Raw genomic sequence first — 21,772 nt, 5'->3', positions numbered from 1 at the left:
GTGACTACGGACTGAACCCTTTGATACAGAGAGAGACGAAATCCTTCATATATTTAGGTTGTAAATGTCAGGCATTCTGTCACAGTGATGGAAATGCCGATTAACACAAATGGCTGTGAATCCACTGACATGCACCTTACCATTCATTATCTTCTCCCTTCTCTCCCTGTGCTCAGCACCAAGGCTTCCTTTCTAGTTTACTGTCAAGCTCTCTCCCACTGCCTTTATAATGCTCTATCTTCTAAAGACTCTACTTGGCTTTCTTCACTCAATTCAAGCTTCTGCTCAAATGATACCTTTTAAGAGAGGGATTACTTTCTTCAATGCCTTCATTCTCTCTCTGTTATTGTTTGATCTTATCTTATAATGGCCTCAGCTACCCTGTCTGTGTCTGTATTTATTTGCTTATTGTCCAAGATGCCTTGAGAGACTGGAAGACTCTTAAGTGAAGATAGTATGCGTGTGTCTCGTTCACTGCCATTTTCCTAGCGTCAAGACAATGTCTAATGCTAAAGAAGGCATGTGATAGATACTAGATGTCTAATCGCATTTCTACACTGATCAGTTATGTCTTCTTTTGCACTTGGCTTCTTAAACTGCCAAGTCTCTGACTAGAAATTAAGTAAAATATATGTATAATACCCTATTATTTCAATGTGATTGATTATTTAATAGTTTTCATAGGGGAAAAATCTTAAGAAGTATTTGGCAATTTCATTTATAAAACATATAAAAGTACAGAGAACAAATTTTAATGATTTTTAAGAAAAATCACTTAATTTTTCAAAAGGGCAATTGAACATGTTAAAGATGTTTATTTGTCAAAAGGGGTCATGGAAGCATTTCTTTACCTAAGTTTGTGAATCACATTAAACATACAACTTAATTTCTTTCTTTTTTTTTTTTTTTCTTTTTTGGTACTGGGAATCGAACTCAGAACGTTGTACTTGCTAGGCAAGCGCTTTGCCACTGAGCTACATCCTAGCCTACAACTTAATTTCTTAAAAAAGCTGACTTAAGTTTGATTTTATGGGAGTTCAATATACCATATAAAATAGGGGCCTATTATAGTAATAGTATGTTTTCGAAACATTTTAAGGAATAGAGTCACGATACCTATGCACTATTACCAAGAGATTTCAGCACATTAAGAAAAAATCACCAGATTATCCTAAATATCTTTAGGTTTCTCCCTCCAAATCATACTCCTGATGAAATGTCTTACATACACAAATTTTTATGAAGATAGAAGAAGAGCTAGTGTTTCCTCAAGTGTTAAATGTTCCTGTCTCCACATTCCCTTGAAGTCAAAAGCCTTGAGAAAATGGTCTGTTGTTTGCTATAGATTTCACTTCATAGTTTTCTGACAAAACCCTCAACAATTATTTTGTCAATACTTAGGTAATTATTTGAGCACTGCACAGTGTCGTGAAGTGTTCAAAGTTAGAAGGAAGCTGTCCAGGCCAACTCCTTCATGTAACAGAGAAGGTGGTGAGATCATCTACTGAAGTCTAGAAAATTCAGAGAGAAAGGAAAGCCAGTAAAACATTCTAACTTTTCAATTTTTAAAAAAGGAAAACAAGCCATTGTATCTAGGCAACCAACCACATATTTACCGTGTATGAAAAGAAAAATGTCATCTGCTTTTGAATAAGGCAACAAAATTTCTGAGGAAAACAAGACTACGTAGTTTAGAATCTGATCACAGTGAAGAACGAAGATGTGTCTTGCTAGGTTATGGATTTAAAAATCAAATGTGAAGAATTGAGCTGATATTAAAATCCAACATTTGGATGATTATGAATTGTGATGTTTAATGAAGATTTGTTGAATTCCATCTTTTTTTTTTTTTCCTGAGGACAGGACAAAAAAAGCAGGACTAAGTGACTAAAGCTCCTCATAGGACAAATGGACAAGAAAAGCCCTTTTAAAAACAAAACAGATATGTGAAAATCACTACAATGGTGGGTTCTCTGACGACTTTTCTCATTTTGTCCTTGGAAGATACACACATTAGATTTTGTTTGGTGAACCCTAGACTTATCAGGCCCCACCCTGTGGGGTGTGTCCAGACTCATGCACAGTGCTCTTGACCACATTCAGGGAAGAGCAAGCCACTACTCACCGGGACTTGTGAGGGCACCCAGAGCACTGCTTGTGGTAGAGAGAGGGTTTGCATTGGTGCTGGTGGCTGAGGTCTGGGCGGCCGCTGCAGCAGCAGCCAGTGTCGCCAGATTCTGTAATTGTAAAGCATTCATGCCTGTGGAGGAAAAAAAAAAAAAGAAAGTGACATTAGCAAGACACTTGACTTCCCGAGTTTCCAAACAAAAGTAGGCCCACAAAGCCATCGGATCCCTGTATCTGCGCCGGTGCTTTGCGGCTGCACAGAGCTGCCTGGAACTTGTGTGGTGACTCCATCTGCATGGAAGGCTGGGCCTGCGGTCTCTCTCCTTCAAGAACACCTTCTTCAGGTCTTTAAGATGCCATCTTCTACTTGAGACCGGGCACTAGGAAGGGCACACAGTGCCTCCGGTGCTTCTCAGCAGAGTCGGTTCACGGCCTGTCCTAACTCAAGATCACCTTCCTGCTGTTTCCCCTCCGTGCTGTAGTGGCTAACTAGAAAAGTCAAGTGGTAACTGTGTACTGACTGGTTACAGTAGGGCTTTGTGTGGACTGGCAGTTTCTATGCCTTAGCTGTCAGGAAATGGTGGGATTTGGGCTTAGATGGCTGCAGGAAAAGCTTTCGGGCAAACTCCCAACCCCTACACTGTGCAAGTGCATACCTAAGACATTACAGAGGAAATTATAATTCATCAGTGAAATGCTCGTACTTCCAATCTGAACTGATAAAGGTTCTAATCCTGCCTCTCTCACTTTTCTAGCTGCTGGAATTCAGGCAAATTATTCAGTCCTTTCCCCTTCCTTTCCTTGTTCTGGAGCTTTAACTCAGGCCTGGCTACTTTCCCTGAGCGTTTCTGCTAGCACTCTACCATTTGAACCATAGCTTCACTTCCAGCTTTTTGTTGATTAACTGCAGAGAAGGGTCTCATGGACTTTCCTGCCCAGGCTGACTTTGTACTGTACTGGCTTTGTGCAGGTGTGAGCCCCCAAGCATGTGAGCCCCCCAGCATTCAGCTTGATTAGCCAGTGTCCATACTAACGGTCCTGACCTCACAGGGCACAGATAAATAAGATGAAAAATGAGAATTATTCTCACACAATGGAAGTCCTAAATAATGATTAGCTATTATTTTTGTTACTGTAATTGCCACTGCACTCTTATCTCCAGATTTGTGTTAAATGGGAACTCAATATGTGAATACAAATGGTAGTGCCTTAAGATAGCTTCATCTGTAAAAAGATCTGTATTCACATTTTAAAGATATTCATCTTTTAAAATGGGATTGTCTTAAGTAGAATGGGCTTCCAACCAGTAGAAGGAAAGGAAAAGGAGAAAAGAAAAATTGCAAGAAAGTGAGGGTGGGATCAGCTGAGACAGCAAGCCGTGATCAAAGTTGGACTCGGGCCTGGTGTCTATGGTATTTGTATCTCCAACATCTTTTCTCTTCTCCCTTCTGTTTCTCAACCCACAAGTTCTCTCAATAGAGGATTTCTTCTACGATTTACTTCACAGTAAGAGAATGCAAGAGTGCTTTTTTCCTCATATAGAAGAAATCTACATAGAAAGGGTTAAGTAACTCACTGAAGTTCGCCTTTTCATGCCCCAAATACAGATGCTTAGTGTCTAGTGAACAAATTTAATGTGCTTTAGGCAGAGTGGTCTGGTAACTGCTTCCATATGTGTTGGGAAGGCAGACGAAGGGGACAGGTAATCTACCTGAGTAAACCCTCAGCCACTGGCACTGACCATAACTGAGCTCTATAGGGGGAGCATGGCTACTGAGCTCTAAGGCACCTGTGCTGTCACTGGCTCCTCTGTCCTGGTCTCTGATAGGGGTATATTTTTTACTTAGAAAAAAAGCTCCTGATGGTTTGGCTGCACAATACATTTTCGTTTTGTCTGAAATGATACTCTTGTCTTTCAGGAGACATCCAGACCTATTGGCTTAAGAGTGAAAGCTAAATACCTACCCATTTCTTAGGTAGAGATGCCTTAGAAGCAGGATGTAAGTATCGGTAAAATCGTGTCAATTTCTGAAAGAAAAATACACATTTCCTGCATCCCTTCTTTATTAAGCAAATGCAAATGGGAACAAAGATCTCTCTTGATATCTTGGATCAAGGGTCAAATGGTATCAAATGGAAGGCAGGTGTTAGGAACCACTGGTCTTTAAGTGTTATTTTAGCAAATAAGGAATGCAGGAAACACAGAAACTGTTGCATTTTAGTGCAGACCCACTTAAACCTAGTAAAGGACTCTACTTCCTGCAAGGAACAAGAATCCACTTCATACTTGAGCGTGACAAGAGCATCATGGCTAAGTGATTTTGCAAGGAATGAGGCAAGGAATGTACTGGTCCATCTGTCCCCTCTTGTGACTAATGCCCCCTTTAATGTTTTAATGATGCGAACCAGATGATCAATCACCAAGAAAAGAAGGTTTTAGTATTGACATTAAATCCTATGCCATGCACCTGACACCAATTAATGACAGGCAGAGCCATTATACTAGGCCCAGGCCAGCAGGTATCCCTCTAGCACAACTATGTCTTCCCTAAGTGCAACTGCAGTATTGGAGCCACAGAACTAGAAGAAGCTGTATCCATGACTGTGCTCAGTCCACTCAGGCTCTTGGCCAAGACCTTACAGCAGAGCTTCCTGAACCTAGGGTCCCATACTTCACTGCCCCTTTCTGAAGATGACTCCATTTCCACTTAATGTGCACTTTCTATGTGGTTATCTACAAACTCCCTTACCTTTTTGTAACTCTTCTCAAAAGTCTATTTGGACACTACATATATGTATGTCTTACCTTCACAATCAAATACTACTTGAGTTCCTTGAGGATACAAGTTTTTTTTTTATCGTATTCCTAGGACCCAGGGCATGAATTCAGGGCCTGGGTGCTGTCCCTGAGCTTTCTTCCGCAAGGCTAGCACTCTACTGCTTAAGACACAGTGCCACTTCTGGATTTTGGGAGGGGCTAATTGGCAATAAGAGTCTCATAGACTTTCCTGCCCAGCCTGGCTTTGAACTACAATTCTCAGATCTCAGCTTCCTGATAAGCTAGGACTACAGGTACGAGCCACAAATTTATTCAAGTGTATGGACAGAGTAATAACAACAAATACTTAAGAAACTGCTATAAAGAGTACAGTCTATAGAGCCAGAGTTTTAGTTTGATTCATTCTTTTTGGTTTTGTATTTATGTCAGCACCAAATATTGACTGCTTTCCCTCAATAATTAACAAATCTACTCCATAATTTCTTATCAGACCATATTTATTCCTCATCTTACCCACTGACATTCATGAAAGGGCCTGGAGCCAAGCCAACAACAATGAAGTTATCTTCCCCACTGCCTTGTTCCTTAAGAATTCAGGATTAAGGGTGTGTGGTTCCCTGTCAATGCCCTACCATATTTGCCCTATATAAACATCATCACCTCTTTATCTTTTCCTGTTGCTACTTAGAAAGGCCTGTCAGATCTATGCAAGGTGCTGAGGATAAGCAGAAAATATGACAGTGCTTGTACTCTGGAGGCTGTTGAATCCTGCAGCAGGAGAACCCAGTGACTAGGAGGCTCCTACGAGCTCACTGGATTCTAGAAATAAACTCGAACTTAGAACCACATTCTCACGAAAGCCTCTGCTTTGATGGAGATGATGAAGCAGCACAGAGAAGCACTAGTAAGCCGAGAAGTAGAGCATTAGTGTCTGCCCCGTCTAGCTTGTCTGTCATGGTACCTATGTACCAATCCATCAAGCTTTTGTGCCTTTGATGCTCTTTTCTAAAAAGGGTTCAGTTTGACCCCCATATTTCTGCCTTTCTCAATGCAATCTTGGCAGGGATACCCCATTCTTTACCCTATAATGTATCCTTAGAGCTTGGGATGATCAGCATTCTCTGCTGGTACCAAGAATGATTAATGCCACCTAATAAAGGTAGTAGGGCCTGGTAAAGAAGTGTGTAGGCTTCAAAATAGTAATGATATCTTGTCTCTTGTGACATCATAGCACCAAACCCAGAACAAGGAGAAGCGTGGGAAGTCCGACTAGGTGCAGCGTTGGTAAACCCTTCACAGACAACAGACAACCCTGGTGACTGATATGTGGCTCTATCTGCTACACATGCACCCACAGCCAGGGAGCCCTCAGTCGGAATGTGAACACCTCATTTACCGTCTGTCAGTGGGGACAAAGTATGTCAAGAAAAGGCATTGGCCCTGACAGGAAACCAGATGGGGCAGCGGTGTGAGGACAGGCTCACATGTAAGTGCAAGCCCCTTAACCATACCAGACCTGCATCAGCCTTCCAGCTTCGGCCGCTAAAGACTCGGAGCAATTACTGGCCAGGTGGGGAGGCAAGCTCTCTCCCCCTTTAGTAACTGCCTTTTCTTCCCCGGGGGCCAAGTCAACAGAGAGGGCTCCACAGGGCACTCTCGGGTGGGCTCTCATTCCACTTAGTTAGAATTCATATTTTGAGTTCCTTTACTGTTTTCTTTTCCTTTTCCTTCTCCTTTGGGGTGTATGAGTGTTGCTCCCTGTCTGCCTTTTCAGCTTGTGTCACAGGCCTCCTCGTTTTCCACCCCCAGTAACACTTTTCTCTTTCTTGGCTACTCCTACACAATCACCACGAAAGGGCAGCAGACGGAGAGGCGCCTGTCACCCTTCTGGAAGCTCGTTCTGGCTTAGCAAATAGCTTTTATGAGAAGAAAAATGATGACATTTAACTTCATAAAGCACTCTGCTCCAGCTGGGTACCCCTCAAACTATGGGCAATAATCTAGGTGACTACACTTGTAGAACACTGAAGTTTTAAGAAATCAAACAGTGAGCTGCTATGATGACAGCACAAGGGGAAAAGGTTGGGGATATAGGGATTCAGTTTTTCATTCTGTATTTAGAAAAAAAATGCTTCCCAAAACAAAGAAATTGTGCCTCAAACAGATAATTTGCCTACTTGAAACTTAAGATTAAAAAAATTATAAGGAGAAGGGCACAAAAATTTAATTTAATGTTCACCTTAGGTAATTTTGTGTCTTATTGTTCATGGCAATTACCATAAATCTGCATATCAATAAGCAAGAACAGATGTCAGTTGTTACAAGTGCTTGCCAATCAGGTCTGTTAAGAAGTGACAGATGGGTGGTTAGAGAACATTCTCATAAGGCCTATTAGCACATTCGCAGGAAGTGTCTGTGGTGCGGACTGCTGGAGACTCAGGGAAGAACACAGGGTCTTTCTTTGTGGGCCTATGGTGCACACTTCATGCTGGGAGCTGCTCCAACCGGAGCTTCTCAGACCTCCCACACATTGTTTTGGCAAATGTCCTCCTCCTCTGCACTGTGCAGACACTCCTGGACCGTCTTTTCAGGGAGTGGATTTCACATTGACCAAAGGAAATCTGTTTGGTTGTTTGAAGCAAATGTTTGCACTCTACATTTTATTGTTACTTTAAAGGGTATTATTGTTAGCTTTAAAGAAAACCAGAATTAAAATGAAGCAGTTCCCTCCTGTTCATCAACACATAATTTCTCTCCACTCTTAGCTCTAAATCTCTGTGATTAATAATTATTCCTCATTCTAGGAAAAACAAAAATCTTCTTCCGACAAAGAGCTTTCTTTTAATAAAATGGAAATATTTTCTAGAATGGAGGCATGTGCTTGTTACTATCCCTGAATTGTTTTCTTTGAGGCATTCTGGGGCTCTTTCTACATTCAGATTTTAGCCTGCTGAATCACTGCAGCTATTGTTGATACCTAAATTGGCTGGGACACAGAGCAATGTTCTGTAAGTTTTGTGGGGCAATACATAGCTCAGGTTTTGGCCATGTAATACAGATAGCTAATAGCTTAGTTTAATAAACTGTGGACACGTTTATAACGTGCCTTTATTTTAGGCCTTAGTTGTTAATCTATAAAATGGAGTACCAATCGTCACTAACTCCTTAAGCTGTTGTGATATTTGAGAGTTAATTGTGTATCCTAATCCACATGCCATTTATTGGTGCTGTGGTCTATAACTTTTGTTAGTTATTTCTTACTTCCATTTTTCCTATTGTCCTTGTTCTGTGAAAATCAGCTACATGATTATTAAAAAGAGCTAGACCAGACAGAAACTTGTGATGTAGTACTACTTTATTTTTCCATCACAATGATCTTCTAAGGTATGCTATAACTATAGGTTGTAAAGAAATTAAAGATCCAAGAACACTTTTCCCTTATTCCTTTTTCCTTCAAGGAAAATTTAGACTCTTAGCTTAAATTCAAACTAAGAGTTTCTCAGATTTTAGAAATATACTGAACAAATATTAGAGATGAATTTCTAAAAATGGATGTATTTATTGCAAGTTTTTTTTTTGCCAGTCCTGGGGCTTGGACTCAGGGCCTGAGCACTGTCCCTGGCTTCTTTTTGCTCAAGGCTAAGCACTCTGCCACTAGAGCCACAGCACCGCTTCTGGCCGTGTTCTGTATATGTGGTGCTGGGGAATTGAACCCAGGGCTTCATGTATACGAGGCAAGCACTCTTGCCACTAGGCCATATCCCCAGCCCCTTATTGCAAGTTTTAAGAGGGAAAATAAAATCAACCAACTTCAAGGAGACACGGTAAATGGACATAAAAGGATTCAGTTTATAGGGATTTGAGCCTACATACATTTTGTGCTTTCAAATTCCTTATTTAGTAAAGGCTCCCTTTCATAGAAATTGCAAAATACATTTGTAATTACTTTCAGTTTGAAAGGAAAATGGTAAGATTTTTCTGGAGTAAAATACAGTTGATGTCCCATTAGGTCTTACAACAACTTAGTAAATGTCATGTAACATTTCTTTTGTTTGTTTTTTTGGGTTGGTATTATATTCACCTAAAAAATGTCTTACTCATATAAATGAGCATTTTTAAGACTCTTAACTAGGAACTTAAATCTAAAGGATAGAAAAAAAAAACACGAAAGGATAGAATATTGTCTGTTTGCTTCCCCCCAGTACTGTACTGGGGATTGAATCCAGGGCTTTGCCTTGTACTCTACCAGTTGAGTTTGGCTCCCAGTCCTTTTGTTTTTGTTTCTGCAAAAGGTCTTACTGACTTTTCCTTGGTGGCTTTGAACATGAGATCCTCTTTCCTCTACCTCACCTCCCAAGTAGCTGGAATTAGAGGCATATATCACCATACCTACTTAGACCACTCCTTTTGGAGAGATGTTCATAGTTAGAGATTATTTATTTCCAAAATATTTCACTCTTTTTGGTGATAGTGTTCCAAGACAGATTACTTGAGTTTATTAATATGCTACTGGAAAACATAAAAATTACATATGGCCAGGTGTGGTGGCTCACGCCTATAATCCTAGCTACTCAGGAGGCTGAGATCTGACTGACTGCGGCTCAAAGCCAGCCAGGGTAGGAAACTCTCCCTGAGACTCTTAGCTCCAATTAACCACTCAAAAACTGGAAGTGGTTCTGTGGCTCAAGTGGTAGAACACTAGTCTTGAGCTCAAAGAGGCTCAGGGACAGTGCCCAGGCCCTAACTTCAAGCCCCACAACAGAAAAAAAATAAAAAAAAATATATATATATATATGAACTGTGTGTGTTTACTCTCACCTTGTCACAGTATCTGTCACTCAATAAACATTTTAACATCAGGTGAAATGGTGATAAATAACATTCTGGGTTCCTTTTAACCTATTATTTTATTTATTATTATTATTATTTTTTGGCCAGTCCTAGGCCGTGAACTCAGGGCCTGAGCACTGTCCCTGGCTTTTTTTTGCTCAAGGCTAGCACTCTGCCACTTGAGCCACAGCGCCCCTTCTGGCTATTTTCTGTATATGTGGTGCTGAGGAATCGAACCCAGGGCCTCGTGTATACGAGGCAAGCACTCTTGCCACTAGGCCATATTCCCAGCCCCTTAACCTATTATTACATGGCTTTTATTGTGTTTGTTATGTAAAATGTACTTGTCAACAAGTTTTGCATTATACACACCATCTCTAAATCCTTAATAACTCATTTGTGAAGATTTGTGACTTTAGTTTATATAATGCTTTCTAGTTTTAAAGCCAAATTTCTTAACTCAAAAACTGGGCATTTAACTTATGAACGTTCTATCAGGAATGCATCCAAAAAACAAATTTGCATATCAATTTATTAGTTCATGCATTCAAAGATAGTCAGTAGCACCTCTTAGAGGAGGAGAGGCTCGGCTACCAGCCATCAGACCAGCCCATGCTCTCCTGGGCATCAGTGTGTGGCTTGGGGCACCGAATTAAAGAGAACTCAGACACACTTGTAAGGGAGGAAGGAAAGGGCTTTAGGAAAGAAGATACCCTTCTTACATTTGAGGAAGTCAGGAACGACCTCTAAGATGTTATCAATCCACCAGAATTTACTTTGTAATACTTGTGTAGATTAATGGCTAGAAGAAAAGTTAAATCCTACTTTTTGGACAAGACAAGAAGGGTAGAGGAGGCTAAATAACTTTCCATTATTAAGAAAAAAAATCCAAATCACAATGTTTCACATACTTAAGAATATGAGATATGGCTATCTATGTAAATGAGGACTAGCTTTTATAGAAATCGGAAAAAGCCTACATACTTACATTTTGAATGGATGGCCGACAACAGATTGCTCAGCATTTGATTTTACAGGCTTGCAGACTCAGTGTGTTGAATTTAACATGCTGTGGTTCCAGAAATGAGTATTTTGGAAAGCTCCAAGTTAGCTATGCATTCCATGCACCTCGTAAGATACTCTTAGTTTTCAATTGAGCAAAGAGAGCATGTAAATGCTACCATTTTGACCTGTGGTTGGCATGGCAGAGGCATATACATTCTAATGAAAAATGACAGGGCGCCTGGTCCACCCAGGAAGACACACTGGGCAGTAGCCTCAGGACTAAGTAATCTTCTCTGCATAATTCAGTGGTGAGAGCGAGAGAGCCTGAGGCTTTCTCCAGGAAAGCCTGGAATTTTGGATCTGGGTCGCTCTGTATTACTAGAAAAATGAGGCTCCTATCAGCTGAAAATGTGATGAATCTTAGCATTTATTTCAGGAGCTTGCAATTGAGATGTTTTTTAAAGTTTAAAACATAGAACACCCCCTGAATATTACCAATTTCTCTTCAGTTCCCTTCATAGAATTCAAAATAAACTGACCATTCAATATGATTCTTAGCTCCAATGCCAGTATCCTGAACTGTACACTTATATATAGTGCAATGATATAGCTATTTCTTATTCAAGATATACATGTGTATGTATATATATATGGACATATATATCTCATCTATATATCTAATAATCCAAAAGTGGTAGGTATTGCAGCAGATTCATTCAAAATGAAGATGAAAAACAAAAAAATAACAAAACAAAAAAATGAAGGATACTTATCAGAAAAAAAGAGAAATTTTATAATGACAGATAAAAAAAACTCATCTGGCCTTTATGCTATATACTTAAGGTTTCTTTTCAGTGATTCTGTGTCTCTCTTTAATGAAAGAAAACAGTGTTTTATTTTAACATGCCAAAAATCTGTTCTATTCCTTGCCTTCTCTCCCTACCCTCTTGGAGCCAAACAAGGAAAAATCTTTCTACCAGTTCCTTCTGGCAGGTTAATGGGCACCTGTGTTCTCATTCCTTGGCCCGATGCTCCGGTGGGGTACCAGCATAGGAGGAGGCTCAGTAGGGTTGACCTTTTGCTAATCACTGTGCCACAGCAACTACTGGCACAGATCATTATGAAAAGAAATCCTTCAATGAGCTGTTTTTCAAAGAGAGTTACACTTTGATTTTCTTTAGAACAAAGATTTTACTTCTACACAAAAGCTTCCGATGAACAATTCTGTGAACTGGGCACTAAAGTAAAAAAGGCACCTTGTTAATTGTCTGTCATGATCAAGGACTGACTACAAACTATCAAACACAGGCCTGCAATCTTAGCTCCCCTCCTTATAGGGGTCAGACCATTTTTGCTGACTGCTTACTATTATTTTACAGGAATGTCACTCATTTTGGCTGCCTCGTATATAGGATATGTTGGAAACTTCCCAGTAATCAAGCCCATTAAAACAATGACAAAAATCATCCACCAAACAGCTAAAGTGTACACTATGCAGGAATTTACAGCCCTTCATCTTATAACTGTCACAAAAGGAAAGGTGGGGGAAGGAAATGCAGAGTTAGGAGAACCACTGAGAAAGAGATGATTCTAATTTTCTTTCACACATGTCATGGAGCTAGTACATCTGAAAACTACTCTTTTTCTTGACTTCTTTCCTCTACCCCCTGAACCAACTCCCAATTTAGCAACTGTATGGAAAGGCATGTTTCATGACTCACCAGCCATTTGCTGAATGCCACTGAATGCACCCAGGTTGCTGGAGGAGGTGGCCTGCTGGAGAAGCTGAAAATAACACAAGGTGCAAAGTCAGAACCATGGGGAAATGAGGGCAGAGTAACTTCTCAGCAACTGAGAGTAAGTACACTTTCCTTTACATTTGTATAGCTGGCTGCCATTATCTGTTAATGGAGAAGGTCCCCAGAGTTGGGGCTGTAAAGCCATATTAATGTCTAATCTCTCTTAAGAAGCACAGACAAGAGGGAAACACACTAACAGTGCTGCCTTAAAACAATTAATCAATTTACTTTTTTTAACAATCAGGTGTTAAATCTATTGAAACCAACATAGCATGACTAATTATATCTCTCTGTAGCCTAGTAGTTTCTGTAACTCATCTCTGTCAATAAAGCTTCATTCCATCTCTGTTGCTCTCTCCTCCACAGTTCAGTTTTATCTTTCATCAGATGCACCAGGATTCACTGACTTTTAGGCCAACACAATGAGCATCACAATGACTCTAGACACACGTTTATCGACTTACATACAGTTACAGCCTCAGCCATGTATGGCAAAAACTGCCCAGCTGTTCTTAAGATGGTGTTCACTAGCAGAAAGAAATGTATTAATTGTGAATATCTGGAATTATCTAGTGCTGTGTACAATGAAGTTATGTTTCATAATTAATATGCCTGTGAAAGTCTGTACTTTTTCCTATAGCTTTCATTCTTTTTCTTGGTCAGTCATGGGGCTTGAAGTTGGGGCTTGGACACTGCCCCAGAGCTCTTTTGCTCAAGGCTAGCACTCTAACACTTTGAGCCACAGTGCTATTTCCTCCCCTATAGCTTTCAAAACCACATTTTTCCTGCCATGTAGAATTAGTGGGTGCCACGTGGTAAAGGTTCTGACGTGTTCCTGTTCTTGGTCCAACTCAGTTGAACTGTAGGGTTAACTTCGGCTATTCTAAGATTTTAACTAGATGTATAGACATTCTTTTGGTGGTAAAATAGATCAGTACACATATTTTGATCGATATAGACAGTACAATAGTTTGTACATGGGGAAACATAGTTACTTCATATATTATATAGGTTGTGTACTTATCATATTTCCTGTTGAAACATTGTTTCAATACAATGTGCTCAGGAGAAACATGATAAACTCATGATTTCACAAACCGCTTTCTGAATATTTTTGTAGCCATGTGAAACGTAAGGCAAAACACTATTGCTTCTGTGGGTAAATATAACTCAATTTAATAAGGTGAACTCTACAACTGTATATAACTAAGAAATGACATGCACCAAGCATGGTGGGCGATCAGTGGCTGTTAACCTGAGACAAAATCTACTGGTAGTTATGAAGAAGCATATCTGACATGTTCACTCATACCCTCCTAGCTGACAACATACTATGTAGGTATTCTGTGTGTGCATATACATGTGTTCTCACATACATAGAGGAAAACTAGAGAGTGGAGAACAGAGATTATCCATTTTAATACAGAAATACTTTCTTGTGGTTTGATTTGTTAAATTTCTTATTTTCTGATGCTTACAAATTACAGTCCTTTCTTCAAATTTCACGTTTTAAAAATTAAGAATAAATTAGCTTCTTTTTTATTTTGAGGAATTCATAACTGCTGTTGAGAAAAATGTTAAGTATCTGAAGGTCATGGAATCATCACTAAGAATTGTTTAAGTAGATAACCAATACTTTGTGAGCCAGGATTCAAATCTATGGCTCACCCAACAGGTAGGGAATGACTTACTAAGATCCCTTTCAGAGAAAACAGCTTTCACGTGAATGTAGTAGTAATATAAATCAAAGAAAAACACGGTGCTCAGAATATAAAAACGTAAAAAGGCATTTGTGTAAGTGAAATTCTCTTTTGGATATGTAAATAATTTGCAGATGATCCAGAGAGTTCTGTGAGCACAGAAGATGTGTCAGAATACTGAAAGGCATGGGTTCTACCAGATAGTGGAGCAGGAAGCTGGACTCTTACAAAGTATGAAAAAGTCAGCATGACATCAATCTTGGCTAACAATTCTGGTACATACAATTAAACTGATGGTCTGTGAATACTTGAACAGTACAAGTTTGTGGAAACTGTTAAACTGAAACCACACAGATCACTAGCAGTTGTGTGATCTGAGGCACGTAGCCTTTTCCAGCTTCCCTTTCCTCACCTATTCATCAAGCAGTATAATCTCAGCTTTCAAGGAATAGGGAGGACTGCCTTGCAAAACAGAGTTTCTGCTATGAAGTACAGCTAATGGATGACCTAATCCTGAGAAAGATAGTTAAAATGTAAAATGACAGAATCAGGACACAATAGGCACACGTGCAAACTCTCTCAGGCTTGAATAAAAAGGCCTAAGTGGGGGTAGAAGTATGGTTCAGCAGGAGTTGAACCAAAAGTAAACACTGAGAAGCAGAAGCACTCACTACCTCTCAGCTCACATAACCAGCTATCAAGCATGCAGTGTCATTTCTAACACAGGCTCTGAAACACTGGTTACAAGTAATAGCATGGGGAAATTTTTCCACCAGCAAGAGTTTTTCAGCAAGAGTTAAATTAGTCATGATCTTATGCTAATCAGTTTAACATGGAAAAAAATTTCTGCCTTAATGCTGATTTCAATAATTCCTGAGATTCAAAACGTATGGAAAACAAATTCTTCATTGTACTTAGCTTTCTAGATCTTCCGGTTTCGTTCCTCTCCTTCACAGAGACCCTAAAGACCCTAAAGGATGAACATTCTTCAGCACTCACCGCCAGGTACTGTGGGGTAAGTCCGCCCAGCCCTGTCAGGTTCCCCCAGGTGGCAGTGTTGAGCTGTTGCATCTGCTGTGCAAGTTGCTGCTGGAGGCGTCTCTGTTCTTTGTCCTTCTGAGTGTCAGCAAACTTCACCACGATAGGTGAAGAGCAGCCCTGTGGTCAGACACATCGGAAAGTGAAGAAGAAGTTACAGCCTGGTTGCATCCTTTCATGATACTGTCAGCACTGGATCTTGCTTAGCTATTTGGGAGCACATGAAATGGTCTGGAATGGTTTACAGATGGTTTGATATTCCTTCTCTGAATGATACCATCAATGGAAAATTGAGATTCTGTCATTGGCTTCAGTAGGGGAGGTCTGGTGGAGCCACTTATCAAATTGCCTCTCTTTTCATGTATCTTCTTTCAACTTAAGCTTCATGGCTCGCTTACCTTAAAGATAGTGTGTGTGCGTGTGTGTGTTTCCACAGTAGCAGAGGAAAAAGTGGGGAAGGTAAGAAACTGCAGTGGGAATAAATGTCTTGTTCTCTCCTTTCTTTTTTTCCCCTAAAGGTAAGGGTTTTGCATATGTAGTCTAGGCTGGCCTCTAGTTCACAATCCTCTTCTTGCCTTCACCTCCAAGTGCTGGGATTACAGATGTGTACAAACATATTGGGTTCAGAAATTCAGGAATAATTTCTATTCACTAATAATGAGGACATGGGTTTCATTTTAGGAATATGGATGAAGGACAGATACTCAGAAAGCAAAAGCGTTGACTGAGTTCATTACTCATATGGTTCAGAAGGGTCTCTTCTTCCTTCTACATCATTATCTGCCCTCTCCAAAATCTCCAGAGCAAATCAAGATAATCTGCCTTCTAATCAGAGGAGATATATATTAAATGGCAGAAGGAGGATTCTACTTAGTTCATCTCTAGTGACTGACTGCATCTTACTATTCTAGCAGCTTCTTTCAGTTTTAATTTCCTTTAAAAGGCAAGGAGTAGGAATAGTGAGAAAGAAATGGTTTAGAGGTCAGGTAACAGGATGAATTCATTTCTGAAGTAGGGATAATCTTCAGGGAAAATAACCTCCAGCACCATTCTCCCTTCTGGGCACCTTTGAAACAAAACTGCCACTTCCTAAGAACTCTGCAGAAAGTCCCTGTCCCCTTCCTGTCTTTTCTCCTTAGTGTGGCTTCCCTGTACCTGTCACCACAGGAGCTGCTGTACTTCGCTGAGGTAAAGAGAAACAATTCTGTCCAAGTGTTTAAATAAAAACTTCTATTGAAATTCAGAATACTAGACCTCTCTTTTGTTCCTCACAAAGACTATATTGCCATTAAAATGAACTTTTCCATTCCCTGTGGGTAATTTATTTTTATCTGAAGAATGAGTTTTCATTTTTTCCTTAATACATAAACTATCAAGTGTGTTACAAAAAAAGAAAGTGACAAAAGTGAGTGACTGCTTAGGTGTTGAACTCGTCTATAACTCTTCAGCTGTGGTAAGCTGAGACATGGTACAGAATGTCAGTAAATACATAAAAATAGCATTTCTACCATTTAAAAATAAGTATTTCACTTTGCTTTATCTGCTCTATATTTCAGTAGTTTACCACTTTTTAACGAGAGCAAAATACTCAGAAGATGGAAATTAAAGAGAGAAGGTTTTATATGAAAAAGGCTCATTACTGTTGCATGCAACGTGCTCCATGACAATTGGTAGCATCTCCTTCTAGTGGCAATTATTTTTCTTCTTTAAATATCAATACATGACATAAAAGCAGAAAATTCAATCAGTTTATGCCTTTTAAAAATGGTTGTTTAGATCATGAAAGAAAAACAGGTGTGGAGGAAAGTGGGGAAATAGAAAGAAGCAGAGTATAAAATTGTTTATTCTTTTACTATTCACATCATTTAAAATCAGTAAAACATTTTGATTAAAGATGCATGCTAGATTTATAAAATTAATGTAGTTTTTGTATAAAAAAACCAAAACCAAAAACCAAAAGCAAAGCCAAACACCTTCAATTGTATGCTTATATAATTATAATGCATAAATATAGTCTATTTAAATGTAAATCTTTTGAATTAAAGTATGTAAGGGCTCCTTTAAGTGTGGATGTCCAGTTTTAAAAGCAAAATACACCAAATTTGATTTTCTCACAATAAAGATATTAAGAATCAAAGACCAAGAATTTAAGAATCAATACACTTCATCCCTCCTAATATGTTCTTTCTTTTATGAAAGCCTCATGTTTCTTGGTTTTGGTTCCTGCCCAGTTTTGTCTTTTATCTTCAGTTCTTCTGTCGTAACACAGGAGACAAGACTCCACAGCATTCTCTGTGGCTTCATTTGGGCTTGCAGTGAGGAATAGGGATGGCTACTATTTAGATTAAAATATATATCTAAAGGGAGAGCAGTGTGAGTATAAATCCTTTGAATACGGGGAATAAAAATAAAAATGAAATGCATTATGGAAGTTAAATACAGGTAAACACTTCTTTTCTTAATGGCACTTTAATTTTAACCTCCAAACTGAAAAATAGCTGGATATCCACAATAATAAAATGGCTTAAGAGAAAATAGGGAACAAAAACATTATCACGCGTGTGACTGCATGTTGTATAAGGCTGGATTTCTAGATATTTCAAATCCTGCTAATTATTTCCTATCATGGCGTTTTTCACCTGAGCTTGCCGTCAGGTAGGGGGGTGGGGCTGTCTTAAAAATGCATTGCACTGAAAGGAAAACACAGTGATTATATAATATATATTAGGAATATCAAAGTCAAAATTATTGTTCAAAAAGACAATAGGCTTTGCAATGCTGATATCACAACTCAGAAAAGTACAGTAAACACTTAATGACAATTGCATGCACACTCCTTCCCCCCTTTTCACCCACCTGATTCCCTATAAAGTTGCCCACAAAACATGACGCATAAATGATCACTTAGCTCCCAGCATGCTTTGGGAGAGGCAGCATTGCAAAAAACAAACAAAAACAAACAAACAAAAATAAAACCCCAACAAAATGGGGGTAAAAAGAAGCTCAAACAATTAATAATTTCTGCACATTAAATAAAATTAAAATATATATTTCAAAGTAGAACAACATAGCTTCAGATTAACACTACAAGGCCACCACCTCCAGAGAAGATCACCCATACACAAAGATACAGTATACATAGTACAGCAGCACATGCACTCCCAATTGATTCTGAGACAATACAGAGTAAGTAATGGTATATCACTTTGGAATGTTTTTGTGCAAAATTCTGAAAGGCCATGACCCAAATCACAGACTAAAAATATGTGTCATCAATCTACACTTGCAGGTATATACCCACACCAGTGTATTTGACTTTCCTTCAAGTCTCTATCTCAAATTAAGAGACCAGATTTGAGCCTTTTTATGTTTCTGTTACTATTCATATTTTTTAAGTAAGGGGGGAAAATCTATTTTTCATTAATTAACAGCTCATCTTAAGTGGGAGAAGTATTAGCCTCTCCAATTTTCTTGAGATGCAGAACCACAATTTGGTTTGACTGTATTACAGATAACTTGGCCCTGCATCTAAGAAGAATCTTGTGACTCAGTACTGGGAAAGCAGCAATTTGGGGTGAGGCTGTCAGTCTTAATCCATACTAGGCTTTGCTGTTGAGGATGTATTTAATTCTTTAGATTCAGAATGACACTTTGCTTAAAATGCCTCATGACTAGTGCTGCTCCAATTAAAGGCTCAAAAATAACTGGAGAGCAAGTGGAAGGTTTTACTAAATGCATTTCAAGTCACTAGGGGGAAAATGCAGAGAAGGTAGAGGATGGAGAAGGAGGAGGAGAAGGAAGGGGGGAAAAGCAAGAAAGAGGGGGGGAGGAGAGAGAGAAAGAAAGGAAGATAAGAAAAGAAAGAAAAAAAAACCAAGATGGTGAAAGTTTAAATCTGTGATTGTCATGTGAACAATCCACACAGGAGAGAATTGCTTTACCATTCCCCATCATTTGCACAAAGAAAACAAAGAAAGGGCAGATGATACAGTACCTCCATGGTCTGAGACTGATGCATGGCTTTGATTGCATTCTGTGCCATTGCCCTTGTAGAAAATGTGACAAACGCACAGCCTGTGGGAAACAAGGGGACAGGGAGCAGGAAAGACAAAAAACAACAAGACAAAAGGGTTGGACGCTTGTTAAACCAACACAGTCTACGAGAACTGCCACAAGACGACACTGTTCTCAGTAGTACATAAAAATAAACAACTCTTTTTGGTTTTATCTTATTTTGCTTTTTATTCACAGTGCTGACTTGCTAATCTGACCAAAGTAGAAAGATTTATTTATTCATTTTTTAAAATGGAAACTAAAAGAGGAAGTTGGCTATTTTTAGCCACAGGGACATGAACAAGATCTGGTTTACATTTTCTAAAATAAAAAAGTCACTTCCCTCTATTTTCTCCTTGGCTGATGGTCTTTACACTGAGGGCATTCACGTATCAGGAATCTGCATTTCAAATTTTATTGTTGACTTCTAAGAAGTAAATAAAATCTTCATACCAAGAGCAAATTAGCAAATGAATTTCAAGAGCTCAATGCCTCAACAAAAATATCTAATTCCTTCTGGGTAGTTTAAAAAACTATATGTATAAATATAAAACATAAATTGATGCTATTCAAATGTAAACAAGTACTAAATAAAATATAATAGATTTAGTGTAAATATTAATTCTGAGCAAAACAAATGCTTTATTACTTTGAGAATATTCAGCAGTGTATAAAAATAAAACTCGAAAATCTGCCTTGGATTTAGGACATCTTTACGACTTCTGAGAGCTGTGACTTTCTGGAATGTGTCAGAGTTTTGATCTAAAGTTAAACACACAAGACAATGTACATTTCTCTGAACACTTACTGAGACCTGTAAAGCTTCCCACGTCTATTTCTTCTAGTGTTGTAAAAGAACTAGAATCTATAAATGCTGGTTCCTGCTTCTTGTAGCAGCATTGGCCACCATGCAGGTCACCGCTCTAACTACACGGCTCATTGCCCTCTGCACTCATAAAAACACTACATTTTATTCATCATGTACCCTTGGGCTTCTTAGAGAAAAAGACTGTGAAATTAATGCAGATTCAGGCTGATTTTATAATAATACCACAGTGCACTAAAAGCTTAGCTAAAGCAATACAGACTTATTTCACTTATGATCTCTAATGACTTTAGAAGTGCATTGATTTTCAGCTTCTTTAGCCTTGCACAGTTTGAACTTAGGTATCAGAGAATAATTCAGTGTTCCACTCAATTTCCTCAAAACATTATTATTATTACTACTTAAAAGATTTCTAAATGAAGCAGATCTAAACACTGAGAGGCTGAAGCCTATTGTCATTTCAAAGCAAATGCATGAAAGTGGAATTCTGGCATCAGCAATCTGAGATTGTTGCCCCTGTGGCCAATAAGCAAAATTGAACATTCTACATTCAAACAACTAGCAGACTGTTTGGTTTATGTAAATCAACTGGGAGCTATAAACTATATTTTCTTCTTTTGCTCTGCATGTCTACCTGGTGAGATTATCAAGTCAATACTGCCATAGGCCCCTTATAATCAAACCACAGTAAGAGAAAGCAGGGCCTGTCCCCTACCCCCAACACACAATGACATCCAGTCATGAAGATAAGTCAATGCATTTTTTTTTCCTTTTGCATCACACTGTAATGTTTAATATACAAATTTTCTCAGTATATGGAAGGTCCATTCACTTTGTGGTTAAGCTGGCCTAAAGAAGTTGGAATGAAGTCCAGCTCACCATGAGCTGTTTCATATTGTTCTGACAGGATAGCAGCTTACTATGTAAACATGTTGTCTGTACCAAGGCTGACTGCAGCTTTTGTCATCAATAAGAGTAATTTAGTGGCCTTCTTGAAGGCATCTAGATGATATGTGTAATAGAGTGTGAGACAGATGACAGCACCTTTACTGGCTTTCATATGGATGTTGAGGTCTACAATTATAGTCTCAAATTTACCATCTGTTTCAAAGTAATATCTTAAAAAAATGTTATGATCACTGCTGACATTATATAGAGAAAATAACACCAAGGGGCTTTGTTTTTTTCTATTTTTGCCTTGGAGACAACAGTGGAGACAAAAGTATCTAATAAAGATATAGTTGGAACTATGCAAAGCCTAATTCTGCTCTTACTAGTCAACAGGATAGTTACATTCATTATCATGTGCCAACTGGCAGTTTCCAAATGGAGGTTAAAAGAGCATTAAAAACATGAAAAATGTCAACAAGACTCAATAAGGCACAGTTTATGTATTTACCACTTTATATAACTTTTGTAAGTAACTTAGAAAGATAAAGCAATTAGCAGGCCTCTGATGTAATACGACAACAAAATTAAATCTTCATAAACTTGAATCATTGTCCTTTACTCCAAGAATCCTGCAATTAAAAACTCAACTGATGATTCTAATTTTTACACTCCTCTTACCCCATCCAAAAAGTGATCTAACAAATCTGATCACTTCTTTAACCTT

The 21,772-nt window shown here is 38.8% G+C and overlaps 1 protein-coding gene across 13 annotated transcripts in view; it reads right to left on the bottom strand.

Annotated features, from left to right (window-relative positions):
• Positions 1 to 21,772, bottom strand: part of Celf2 (CUGBP Elav-like family member 2) — a 303,253-nt gene that overhangs the window by 33,677 nt on the left and 247,804 nt on the right. For all 13 annotated transcript variants that reach the window (XM_048367901.1, XM_048367889.1, XM_048367902.1 and 10 more), the window contains exons 6-9: positions 19,273 to 19,352; positions 15,240 to 15,398; positions 12,463 to 12,526; positions 2,126 to 2,260 (exon numbers count right to left, since the gene is read on the bottom strand). In XM_048367901.1, coding sequence (XP_048223858.1) covers positions 2,126 to 2,260; positions 12,463 to 12,526; positions 15,240 to 15,398; positions 19,273 to 19,352 — 438 coding nt within the window. The remainder of the gene's footprint in view (positions 1 to 2,125; positions 2,261 to 12,462; positions 12,527 to 15,239; positions 15,399 to 19,272; positions 19,353 to 21,772) is intronic.

Source organism: Perognathus longimembris, chromosome 18 (genome assembly GCF_023159225.1).
Source record: "Perognathus longimembris pacificus isolate PPM17 chromosome 18, ASM2315922v1, whole genome shotgun sequence".
NCBI lineage: Eukaryota > Metazoa > Chordata > Mammalia > Rodentia > Heteromyidae > Perognathus > Perognathus longimembris.
This window is presented reverse-complemented; position numbering and strand designations above follow the sequence as displayed.